General features: G+C 56.5%; 1 protein-coding gene across 4 annotated transcripts in view; it reads right to left on the bottom strand.

The window, feature by feature from the left end:
- Positions 1 to 12,343, bottom strand: part of PACS2 (phosphofurin acidic cluster sorting protein 2) — a 53,995-nt gene that overhangs the window by 22,520 nt on the left and 19,132 nt on the right. For all 4 annotated transcript variants that reach the window (XM_040641299.1, XM_040641298.1, XM_040641300.1 and 1 more), the window contains exon 2: positions 1,853 to 1,940. In XM_040641299.1, coding sequence (XP_040497233.1) covers positions 1,853 to 1,940 — 88 coding nt within the window. The remainder of the gene's footprint in view (positions 1 to 1,852; positions 1,941 to 12,343) is intronic.

Here is a 12,343-nt window from a genome sequence, read left to right on the forward strand (position 1 = left end):
TCTGGGGACAGGCACCCTGTGTGGGGTCTGGCTGTGGCCCTCCAGGCCTCTTCTGCACCAGATCCCTCAGAGGACCTGAGCTGACCGGCCTCTGCTAAGGGAAGGAGGTCAAAGAGCACAGGCGAAGAGGCCCAGGCCAGTGGGGAAGTCTGGCAGGCCCGTTCCCTCTGGGAACTAAGATGCAGGGCCTCAGCAGGGGAGGGGGTGCTGAGGACACAGGAGCGTGGCTCGGGGAAGGCCAAGGGAGGGCGGAGGAAGACGGCCCAGCTGGGGGCTGACTCCTCGATGCAGGGGCATAGCAGGCAGACAGCAACTGACCCAAACAGGAGATGACGCCCAGAGAGGCGGCAGGAGTTAGGGGTCTGCAGGCGAGGCCAGGCACCAGGGTAGATGCTGAGCTCGGGGCAGTGCGGGGGTGGGGGGCACGGGAACGGGTGGCCAGGGAAGGGGGAACTCGGGTAAGCTGGAAAGGTAAGGTGGGTCCCGGAGCCTGAGTCCTGGAGATGGTGGAGTCTGGGGCAGGACCATGGAGACGGGCAACGGGAAGGGGTTGGGATTCCAGGAATGCGGCCAAAGTGGGGGGCCAGTCATGTCAGAGGTCAACGGTGCAGATTCAGAGGTCAGGGATGGGCGAACTCCACCTTGCTCTGAAGCTCTGGCGAGACCGTGAGCCCTCCCTGCCAGGAGTCCCAGAGCACAGCCCGGGCCACAGGCGGCCTCAGGACAGGCTGGCCCCCCATGGGGCACGTCCCCATGGTCCTGGCATGCAGCCGTGCACACCTGGCTTCAATGATGAATTACAGCAGCATCTTCAGGGAGGAAAGGGTTTCTTCAGATCTTTACTTAAAACACGGTGGCTGAGCTCTCAGCTTGGAGGAGAGCCTGGCTTGATGGCCCGGAGATCCACGAGCCAGCAAGCGCTGGTGAACCTGCACTGGGAGCCGCAGGCCGGGTCCCTGGCACCCCCTTGGCCTGCAAACATGGGCTCCGGAGCCTGGGACCGAAGGTGAAGCAAGACCTCGGTCCTGAGGGGCTGACAGTCGGGGGGTCCTGGCAGGCCATGGACTGATACTCCCATGGCTCAGCTGCAGGGGCAATGGGGGAGGGAGGGACCTGCGGAGTGGACCCCAAACCCGTGGGGGGGGGCACATCTGCAAAGGGCCACAGGAGGCGCCATGAGCAGCAAGGGCTGAGAGCCACCTCCCAACCCGGGAAGTGGACATGGAACCGGTGACCCTGAAAAGGCCGAGGAAGCACACACAGCCGGCAGGACCCCTCCTCCACGGCTGCTGGGCGAGGGGTGCAGGCAGTGCTGAGGGCTGGGGGCTGCTGTCCCCCTGGGGAGCTGCGGGTCAGGCCCTCCTGAAACATGGCTGTTTGTTCTAAGGCAGGAACCTGCGAGGCCCGGGGAGGGGCGTGGGAAGAGAGGTGAGCACGGCTGGGCCAGCACTGGGTCAGGGGCTGGCAGAGAAGGGCCACGTGCGCTGGGTGAGAGTGGGGGTGGGCAGGGAGGGTCTGCGCCACAATTCTGCTCTGTGAAGGCCCATTTGCAAGTGACCTACACACTCTTCCCACCACATTCCTAAACACCAGGCTGCCTGCCCTTCACGAGGGACAGGACTGTGCCCTGGGTATGGTGGTGGTGGTGGTGGGGGTTTCCAATCCTGCCAGAGCATTAGGACCATCTTCCAGGTCAACCAGCAAGGGCAGAGGCTCCCCTGCGTCCTGGGCAGAAGCAGGTTCCCTGGCCCCCTGCACAGGTAAGCGTCCAGCTGTCAGTGTGGCTGTGCCCATTCTCATGCTAGGTCACACTCACTGCCCTGGGATGGCAGCCAAGGGTATCCTCACCCACCTGCATCTTGACGGCAATCACCACCGAGATGAGCTCCTTCTCCAGCTCCTTGAACACCACCAGCTTCTTCAAGGTCAGGCTGCACAACCTGCAAAGGGCAAAGGTCTGCTCAGCAGAGACCGCACTCTCCCACACCTTCTCAAGCCCTAGGAAGATCCCACCGCCACCCTGGGCTTCGTACGGAGACCCCACCGGCATCCTGGGCTTTGTACGGAGACCCCATTACCATCCTGGGCATGGTGCAGAGACCCCATTGCCATTCTGGGCGTGAAATGAAGATCCTACTGTTCTGTGTTTTATTAGATTCTGTATTTGTCTATTCGATGCCCACTCCTAGGGCCAGCTGACAGCCAGAACTGTTTACATCTCCCCTGGATCCAAAGCCCATATCCTGAACCCCTCCTTATTCAACCCTCAGCGCCCAACCTAATATCCCCCTGTCCTACACACCCGGGCCCAGGAAGCAGACAACTAGGGGCAGCCCCTGGGACCTTGTGCCTCAAGGTCCACTGGAAAGATTCCAACTAGCCAATCCTAAGCCATTTGCCCTGCCATGCTGTGCCTTTCCCACGGAAACCCCAGTAAAGGCTCTGATCCGGGCCTTCCCCTCAGTCCCTCTGCCCTGACTGACCCTGGTGTCTCCCTGTGGCCTCTGTATGGTGCCTCCTGTTTCTAGGGGACAGTGAACATTAAACTCTCCTGTCAATGGCACTGACTGCTGTGCACTGTCACTCAGTCACCTTTACAAACTAAGGCCGGCACAAACCACCAACTCCCATCCTGGGCGTACCGCCAGCCTGTCACAATGCGGCACTGGGGGCCACACGGAGGATGACGGTGACAGTACGTGCATGTGCACTCAACTGAGCCCAGAGGAGCGAGGAGACAGACACGAGGGCTTCCCCAGGCAGCAGGGCACCTGACTTGAGCAGCAAGACAGCTCCAGGCTGGGGGCAAACGGGATTGTTCCTGACAGCCCCCTGATACGCGGGTACCCTGGGGAAGCCCAGCCCACTCTGCCCATCAGGCCACTCTGACGCTGCAGGAGACAAACTGGGAAGGAAAGAAAATGGAGAAAGGTGGATCGTAGGGGCCAGCATCCACAGGGACCAATCGTGTCCCAGCCACAAAGGAGCACCAGCACACTTAAAAGAACTGAAGTCGTGGGGCGCCTGGGGGCTCAGTCGGTGAAGCGTCTGCCTTCAGTTCAAGTCATGATCCCAGGGTCCTGGGATCGAGTCCTGCACTGGGCTCCCTGCTCAGCGGGGGGTCTGCTTCTGCCTCTCCCTCTAAAGCTCCACTTTCCTGTGTTTTCTCTCTCTAATAAATAAATAATAAAAAGAAGAAGAAGGAGGAGGAGGGGGAGGAGGAGGAGGAGGAGAGGAGGAACTGAAGTTGTGTAAAGTATGTTCTCTGACGACGGACTCAGCTAGAAATCAATAGTAGAGGGGCGCCTGGCTGGCTCAGTCGGCAGAGCAGTAGAGCACATGACTCGATCCCGGGGTCATGAGTTCGAGCCCAAAGTTGGGCGTGGAGCCTACTTCAAACAAACGAACAAAAGATAATCAATAGTAGACAGAAGGCCAGAAACACCAACCACTCAGGCCAGTAAGCAGCACACGGGCCCAGGAGAAAAACTCCAAGGATCTAGAAATACTTTGCGCCGATCCTAAGTGAGCTACAATTCGAGCCCCATGGAAGGCGGCCGAGCCCTTACTGTGTGCTCACAGTCTGAGCTTCACCTCAAGACACCAGGGAAGGAGCACACTGAACCCAAAGTGAGCGGAGCAAGGGAGCAACAAAGACAAAAACAGACACCATGAAACAGAAGAGAGAAAAATAACAGAAAAATAAAATATAAAATAAAGTATTAAAAAAAACCCAACACTGGTTCTTTGGGAAGAGCAATAAAATCGATAAAATCTCTAGTCCAATAAAGAAAAAAGAAGAGGACAACATGAGCCATGTCAGGAATGAAAAAAGGAAAATCACGCAGGTTGCACAGAGGAGGAAGCTACAGACAGCAGCGGCAGGTCGGGCTGGGAGCTTGGATACAATGTGACAATATGCATCAACATGAAACAATGGCTCCGAGCCACAACCTGCCAGACTCACCGGGATGAACAGATCATCTCAACAGCCTGATCTACCAAAGAAATCGAATTAATAGTTTAAAACCTTCTGAAAAAGAAAACTCCATGTGGATTTAACCAGATAACAAAGGATGAAACCACACCAATTCTACATAATATCTTCCAGAAAACAGAAAAGGGAGGAATACTTCTCAACTCGTCTTATGAGTCAGGAATTACCCTGATACCAACACCAGACAAAAACATACAAAAAAGAAAACTATAGACCAATATCCCTCTATGAACATAGGTGTAAAGATCTACAACAAAATATTAGCAAACTGAATTCATTATGTATGAAAAGGAATGATTAGCACAGCGTGACCAAGCGGGGTTTGTTCCAGGATGGTCAACATTTGAAATCAATCAGTGAAATTCACCCCATCAACAGGCTAAATTAGAAAAATCATAAAATCTCCTCAAATGATTGAAAAAACTTGACAAAATTCAATCCCATTTGTGATTAAAACTCTTGGCGAACCAGAGACAGAAGGGAACGTCCTGAACAGCCAATGTCATGCTGGCAGCAGGATGGACCCCCACGCCCCGGCCCCGGAGGCACAGCTGTGCCCTCACACGCCTGCGTCAAGGCACAGAGTTAAAGGCTTGCCCTGTGCAATAAGACAGGAAAAGGGAATACACAGCTCTTCTTTGCAGACAACGTAACAGTTTATGCAGAATACCCCAAGGAATGTGGGAAAATGTGAAAGCAGCCCCCAGAGCTAATGAGCTTATTAGCAAGATCATATGATACAAACTCGACATATAAAAAGTAGTCCCATTTCTACACACTAGCAATGAATGATTACAAGTCAGTTTTTAAAAACTTCCAGTTATAGTAACTCCAAAACAAGAGGAAAATACCTGAATTCAAGAGCAGTGCAGGATCTGCAAGCTAGCGGAAGGAGCCAGCGAAGGGCTGAGCAGGTGGAGAGAGGAGCCCCCGCATGGGCACTAGTGGTCCCCAGACCAGAGGTACAGCCTTCCTTCGTGAAATGCCAGCACGACGCTTTTGGATGTCAATAAACTGGTTTTTAAGTTTATACGGAATGGCAAAGGAACTAGGATAACTGAAAGGACTTTGAAAAGGAGACCCAAGGAAGGTGGAGGCCGTCCAGACTTGGGTGGAGTGTGGTGCCCACAGGGCAAGGCAGCGAGGTAAGGAACAGAAGCGGGAAGTCGGGTAAGCCAGACTTCATCAAGATTTCCTGAAAGAAGGCAGAGAAGCTAAGGCTGGGAGAAAATACTTGCAAACTGCATATCTGACAAAGGTTTTAATCCAGAATATATAAAGAACACTCCAAACTCAACAATAGGAAAATAAAGAACCCAGTTAAAAAACAGACAAAAGATTTGCAGATGTTTCAGTAAAAAGACACATGGTCAGTAAATTAGCACATGAACAGACACAGCTGCAAACCACCAGGGGTCAGGAGTCACCACCTCACACTGATGGCCGTGGCTGGTGAGGAGGTGGGTGACAGGGCACCAGATGTGGTCACACGTATGCCGCCCAGACCGGCACTGCTCGGCACGTGTTCACACACGGACGCTCACGCTGGCTGCGCGCAGCTGCCCAAGCCTGGAGACGCCCTTCGAGCGAAGATGAAGGAACTGGCCCATTGCACCAGAAGGCCTGCTGGGGGACAAGAGGGCCAAAGCATCGGCAGAAACATGCACACAGACACACACGCACACACAGGTGTGCATACACACCCCACACGGGAAGAGAAACCAGACCAAAAGGCTGGGTCCTGCACGTTAGTCCACTAACGTGGCGTTCTGGAAAGCACACGTCAGCAGCGCAGGGCTGGTGATAGCCATGGTGGTGTGGGCATGCTGGGACTGTCCACTGTTCTGAGCCTGGCTGATGGGTAACAGGCACGTCTGGGTTGTAGACAAACATGGGGGCAGGCTGAATATTACTGTGAGTTTTAAAAAGTTACTTTTGAAAAGTTAAAAAAGCCACAAAACCTAAGGGATATATCAGCTAATTGCAAACAGGAGGCCTTGTCTGGATCTTGCTTTGAATAAACTAATTATCAGGAATACCTGCACAGCCCTTATTTGGGATGGGGTCTCTTGCTTCTCGGGGCCGTCTCGATGCCTATTTCTAGACAATTTGTTTGAGCAGGGGCCGGGGGTGAGTCCGGCATTTGCTGCTCACAGCTCAGAGACGCTTCTTACGGTGGCACCCCCACACTGACGTGTCCTCGTCACAGGGAAAACTCAGGAGGCCACAAGCAGAGCCACTGGCTTTCCGTGGAAAGGGAAGGGTCACTCTTCTTGCAGCCTCCTAGAGGCAAGCTCATGGCCACACAGAGGACCCATCTAAACCAGCACTGGCCAGCTTACTTCCTCAGAGTCACGTCCCCCATATGATGGGACAAACACCTATGAGCCATTTGGATTTTCCTCTTTCCTCTCTTCTTCTTTTTTAAATTCTAAAACACATTCAAACTGATGATACTTGTGCAAACAACATAAAAAGCATAAAAAGAATCATTTGCATACAGAAATTGGGCTAGACAGAACACACGTTATTTGTTTTTATACAAGACTGGCTCTGAGAGAAAGGCCTGAGGGCTGGAGTATAGATTATAGCCAAGGACGAGATTTATTGCATAATACTTGGCCCTCAAGGAAATCATGAGCAAATACACTAAAAAACCCCCACAAACGATGATTCATCACTAAGCCAGGGCTGTTACTGTGTAAGACGCCCTGCAATTGTACTAGACTCAGCAGTAACAAAAAAGGAAGCCAGCCGTATCTTAAACACACTGTCAGTATAAAACACAATCCTCTCGATGGGCAGAAACCCAATATCCTGTCCAAGGGGCACTGGCCCCACACTGCGTGCTCTCTGCTTCCTCTCGGATGATGTCTGCTCAAAAGAGCGGAAAGCCAACGTCCATCCCTAACCCTGGAGAAGCAGTGTTCTGGTTTTCTGAAACCGAGAAGTGTGGGGCTTACAGAAAAATCACAGAGTGATGCCCCAAAAACCCACATATCCAACAAGAATTAACAAATGTTCTCTGTGCTGACTTGAGATCTTTTTAAAGAAATCGGGACCAGAACCACAGACATCCACCATGTGCTCCCCACCCCTCCCTCCTTTCCCTCTGCAGGAGCCACCATCTGGAGGGGTGTCCTTCCAGGGGACCGCCCGCTGTCCCCAAATCAGGCCTCCCCCACGTTAGCTGGGGGTCAGCTTCCCAGCCAGAGACCAGTCTTGCCTGGTGGGCAGCGGGGCGAGGCCACGAGCAGCCCAGGAGTCAGGGCCTGAGCAGAGGTGTGCGTGTTACGCTGGCTCGCCCCGGCTCCTTCCCTTCTCCAGGCTGCAGTGGCAGGGCCTACGCAGCCACCTCGGAACTGCAACGGACGCCATGCGCGGAGCGGCAGGGCCCCTGCGGGCGCTGGACCACAAACACCTGTGAGGTGCTACGAGGCGGCCGTCGGCTAGGGTGGCTGGGTTTCTGGCTCCCTGTTCACGGAGCATCAGCTGTGTGCCCGGCTGCCAGGCAGGCCGCGGTCTGCACCCGCAGACATGGCCGTGCATATTTGTTTCCTGAGGCGTCTGGTTCATGTCACGCTGCCTACGCATCTGTGACGTGTTCTTTCACGTCGCAGACGTGCACGCCCCTGCCTGCTGTGTGCTTCCTCACCGTGTGAGCGCATAGCTTCTCCACGTTTGCCGGGGGCCGTTCATCCGACACCATACACACGCGCCGGCCCGTACCTGCTCCGTCGCGGGAGCTGCACGGAGGGGCGGGGGGCATCGCCCCCCAAGCAGGGTTGCGGGGTCCAGGCTCTGTGCCCTCGGAGCCTGCCCAGGGCACAGTCACACCGTGCCCCCGAGCTGCAGGATGCACACGCATCCTCCTGGCCCAGAGGAGTGCTGACTCCCACGCGCCCGGTGACAGTGTCCTCTGGGCGGCCAACAGCGGTGGGACATCCCCCCCTCCTCTTCACATGCCTTCCCTCTGCGCATGTGCACCCCTGGTGTCTCTTCCTCTTCTTAAGAGGACACCAGTCATAATGGATTAGGACCCACCCTAACAGCCTCATTTTTCTAAATCTCCTGACGATGGTCTCATCATTTCAACGTGATCCAAGCCTCTGTAAGGCTCCAGCTGCAACACACCGTCCGAGGTTCTTCTGGAGATGGGAATGCACCTGAGTCCGAGGGGGACACAGCGCAGCTCTAGACACCAATAGCCCAAGGGAACGGAGTCTCTGGGTCTGGGGCACCTGGCACGCGTGAGGCTGTGTGGTGCGGCCACGTCTGGCAGCGTGGCCGAGGCGGCACCTGTCTTCCTACGGGACTGCTTTCCTCATTACTCTGGAGAACCACACGGCAGAGATCACCTCCTGGCGGGAGGCCGTCGCACCGAGGTGTTTCTGAAGTGTGTTCACACTACAAGTGTCTTCGTGGTTCACGCTCCGGGTACTCTGCCCCCCGTCCCGCCTCCCAACCGCTCCCCCTGCGCTGTTCACAGCGAGGTCATTCGTGCTCCCGGGGTGCGGGGCGTGCGGTGAGACAGCCACCTGACTGCTGCTCCCTCCGTGGGGGTCCAGGCATCCCCAAACCACTCACTCCAGAGCGCGCCCTGTCCTCTCCGAGGCATGCCGCGGTCACGCGTGGGATTCTGCGCCATCGTGTTCCACGACGCCTTGGTCTGTACTTGTGCCAATATCATACTGTTTTAATTAGTGTGGCTTATTTAAATAAATACTATCTGCTCAGGAAAGTCCTCCCCCAGCACACATTTCGCTCTTCTTTAAAGCCGCGTGCCTGTTTCACAGAAACTAAACTGTAGTGAAAGCTCGTCAGGCTCCTTCCCCGCGTGGGGCCTCATGTGCCTGACCTGTGTCTCGCGGGAGCGGGGTCTCCGCACCCCCCCACCCCGCCGTTTCACGCCCTTGAACAGGCGCTCTGCCGTCCTGGGTTCGCTGCTTCCCAGACAGCCACCAGCTGCTTCTATGAACAGCGTTGCTTCTCTCATTTCCCGATCGCTCCCTGCAGGCGACCCCGTACCAGACGACGTCACAGAACTGAGCCCTCCCGTTGTCGGGGTCCTACCGCCGGACAAAGCGCACAGCCGCACCTCTACTTTTAACCTCTAATCCCCGCGGCACTTCATACGACATAGGACTTTTCCTTCAAGATTTGGCGAAGTTCACCAAGAAAGCCATCTGTGCCGTTTGGGGAAGACAAGGCGTTAATGGGAACTGCAGTGTGGTTTACATCTCCTCGTGCACTCAGTCAGTACTGACTCATTGTTTCACAAAATCGTCCTATCGGTTCCATCCTGACGGAGCTGCTGATGGTGGTCTTCGACTGTCCGTGTGTCCCCGCAACGACCACGTGTGCGCTCTGTCCTCTCCGAAGGCCGACCCTCTCATGTCTATTTCATTAGGTTGTGTGCTTTATTCTGTTTCTCTCTTTTTTAGACTTACGCTGTCCTTTGCGTGACCTGAGCTGGACGAGGTGCCCGTGACGGACGCCCACTCGGCCCCTTACCACGAGGCGTGGCCGTGCTCAGAATCGGCACCGGCGCGCGACACCGACACGGGCTTCTGCACTCCAGGTGGCGGCCCGCCATCCAACTCACAGGGGCGACCTCGTCACCTCGGGGTTCAGGAAGGGCGGCCTCTGTTTCATGAGAGCCGGCACCAGTACAGCACCCCCAGCACTAATGACACTGTCTTGTCACAGGCCTTGGTGTGTCAGGGGTGGGGGCGTTCCAGGAAAGATGCTCCGTCCTGGGAAGGGGTGCCTGTATCTCTGTGGGGGGGGGCCTGAACACCTCAACACATACTTCAATCCTCAAGACAGGAAGAGCCGGCCGACAGGACTGCTGCAAACATCAAGGGACATACAGGGACAGCCACACATCCCCAAGACCTTGCAAAGCAGGGGCCAAGGAGTGCCTGTGGGAAGCCAGCCATGATGGTCAGCGGTGCCCTTGGCCCAGGACAACTGGACGCCCAGGCTGGGCTGTCATCAGGCTGAAGGCAGGTGCCAAGCCTCCTGCCCCTGGGTCTCCGTCTCTCCACACCAGCTCTGGGTGCTGTGGCTTCCACGTGTCCTCAGGTCAGTGGTCCTCACGGAGGCCGGGAGGGTGCCAGCAGGACGGAGCTCCTGGACCTCGCAATGCTAGAACCCCTGGCAGGAGGGCAGGCCTTTGTGGAGGCAGTCCTCCCAGCCCAGGGCTGCTATGGGAGCCACCCATGCCCGCCCATGGACAGAGCCTGGACAACTGGGTCGTGAGGGCCAGCATCTGGAGGAAGAGGGAGGTGCTGGCAGGGTCAGAGGGGATAGCAGCTGGGAGTGAGGATGGAAGGAAGGACAGGAAGGCACCCCAGGAGCGGGGACTTGCGAGGCTGGGCCACGACTACTCTCGGAATGACCCGTACTGGTGAAGGCAGAGGACCTGAAGGGCAGGGGCCAAGTCAAATGTGGGACTGGGTGAGGGGTGGGCCCTGGGGACAGAAGGCCAGTGGGGGGAGCAGAGCACCCTGCAAAAGGGAAAGTGGGGCCACACAGGCCTGCCCTTGGGTCACCCAACAAGCCCCACAGGCCAGAACACACACAGCCAGGGGAGAGGGACAGGTGCTCTGCCCTGGGGTCAGCGAAAGCATCCTGAGAAGCCTGGGAGAGAAGGCAGCGGGTGCAATGCTGTTCCCCCAGGGTGGTGACACCGGGGCGGGGGGGCAATTATCATGAAGCCCCCTGGTTTTTGTGAGTTGCAGAATAAGTGACATTTCAGAAAGTTCACCAGAAATTTCCATGCACGCAAGGCCTGCAAGGCATTCCCATTTCCACCAGTGCCATGTGGTTAAAGCCCTGCAGGGGCTGCTGGGAGGACATCCAGCCACCCCTCCCCCAGTCCTGACCCTGGGGACCCACATGCACGCTCCACAGCAGGAAAGGAACACTAGGGGTCCCTCATGCCCCACTTCTGCCTCCAGAGACCCGGCCAGCACCTGCCCCCATCCCAAAACAAAGACCTTGGCCCACCCACCTCCAGAACCCCAATTCTACATTTGGGGAGCAGAACCCTCAAGGGGGTAGACAAAGCTGGAAACAGCACAGGTGAGGCTGAGCACCCCCACCCTCACGTGTGTGACACAAACCAGAGACAGGAGCCCAGGGCCCTGCTCCTGGGGGTGTGCACATGGCTGCCAAGGACGCATCCGGTGTCACAGCGGAGCGGGGGTGGCATCTCCTTTAAGCCACCACATGCCCCAGAGGCCGGGCAGCAGTGGACACTCCCGAGTAGCTGGGTGGGGTCCAGCTGGGACACTACTGGGGTCCCTCTGGCTCTAGGAGGTTGAGGAACAGAGGAAGGTCAGTCCCCACCTGAAGGTCTCCGGCTGGGCTGAGGCTTTGGAGACCACGCCTCAGTCCGAGCAGGAACCCAGGCACACCTGTCACCTGGGCTGCTCCCTGGGTGTCCAGCTGAGCCCAGCCAGGCTCGGGGAAGGTCAGTGCTGGTGAGCAGCATGGCTTCTGGTTTTAACTCACCCACCCCCTTCCCTGTGGGAGTGTGAATCTCCACGGGCTTCTTTTGGGGGACGGTATGGCAATGCCTAGCTTGGTTTTTATTATGGTAAAATGAACGTAATATAAAATTTACCATTTTTAATTATGCAGCTCAGGGGCATTAAGCACACCCACACTGTTGCACGCCCATCACCACCATCTCCAGAACTTTCCATCTTCTCAACCTGAAACTCTGGCCCCATCAACACGCAGTCCCTCCCCAGCACTTTGTGTGGACTGGACTCCTCTAGGGACGTCCGAGGAGTGGAGCACACAGTGTCTGTCCTCCTGGGACTGGCCGAGGTCACTCAGCATGACGTCCTCGTGGTTCGTCCTCACGGTAGCAGGTGTCAGGCTTCCTCCCTTTCACGGTGGGATGATGCTCCCCTTCACGGATCGACTTTTGCTTGTGTGCTCACCCACCGACGGACCCCTGGGCTGCTTCCACGGCCTGGCTACTGTGAACCAGGGGAGTGTGTGTCCGAGACCCCGCTGCCAGGCCCTGAGGGATACACACCAGGAGCGGGACTGCCAGTGACTCTGCTTAGCGCCTCCACAGTTCCCCACAGGGCTGCACCATTTCATGTTCCCTCCAACAGAGCACAGGGGTTTGCTTTCAACGTCTGACCAAAACCTCTGCCAGGAGGAGTTCTCCCACAGCCTGAGACGCAGGCAAGACTGTCTCCCCGACTGTCCCCCAGGCCCGCCCGGGGCGTGGGGGGTCCTCCGTTCATGCACCGGCTGAGAACGCCGGCGGACAGCGCATGGAGAAGACACTGCTCCCTCGGACCAGAGGAACTGACGTGT

Source organism: Ursus maritimus, unplaced genomic scaffold, assembly GCF_017311325.1.
Source record: "Ursus maritimus isolate PB19 unplaced genomic scaffold, ASM1731132v1 scaffold_25, whole genome shotgun sequence".
NCBI lineage: Eukaryota > Metazoa > Chordata > Mammalia > Carnivora > Ursidae > Ursus > Ursus maritimus.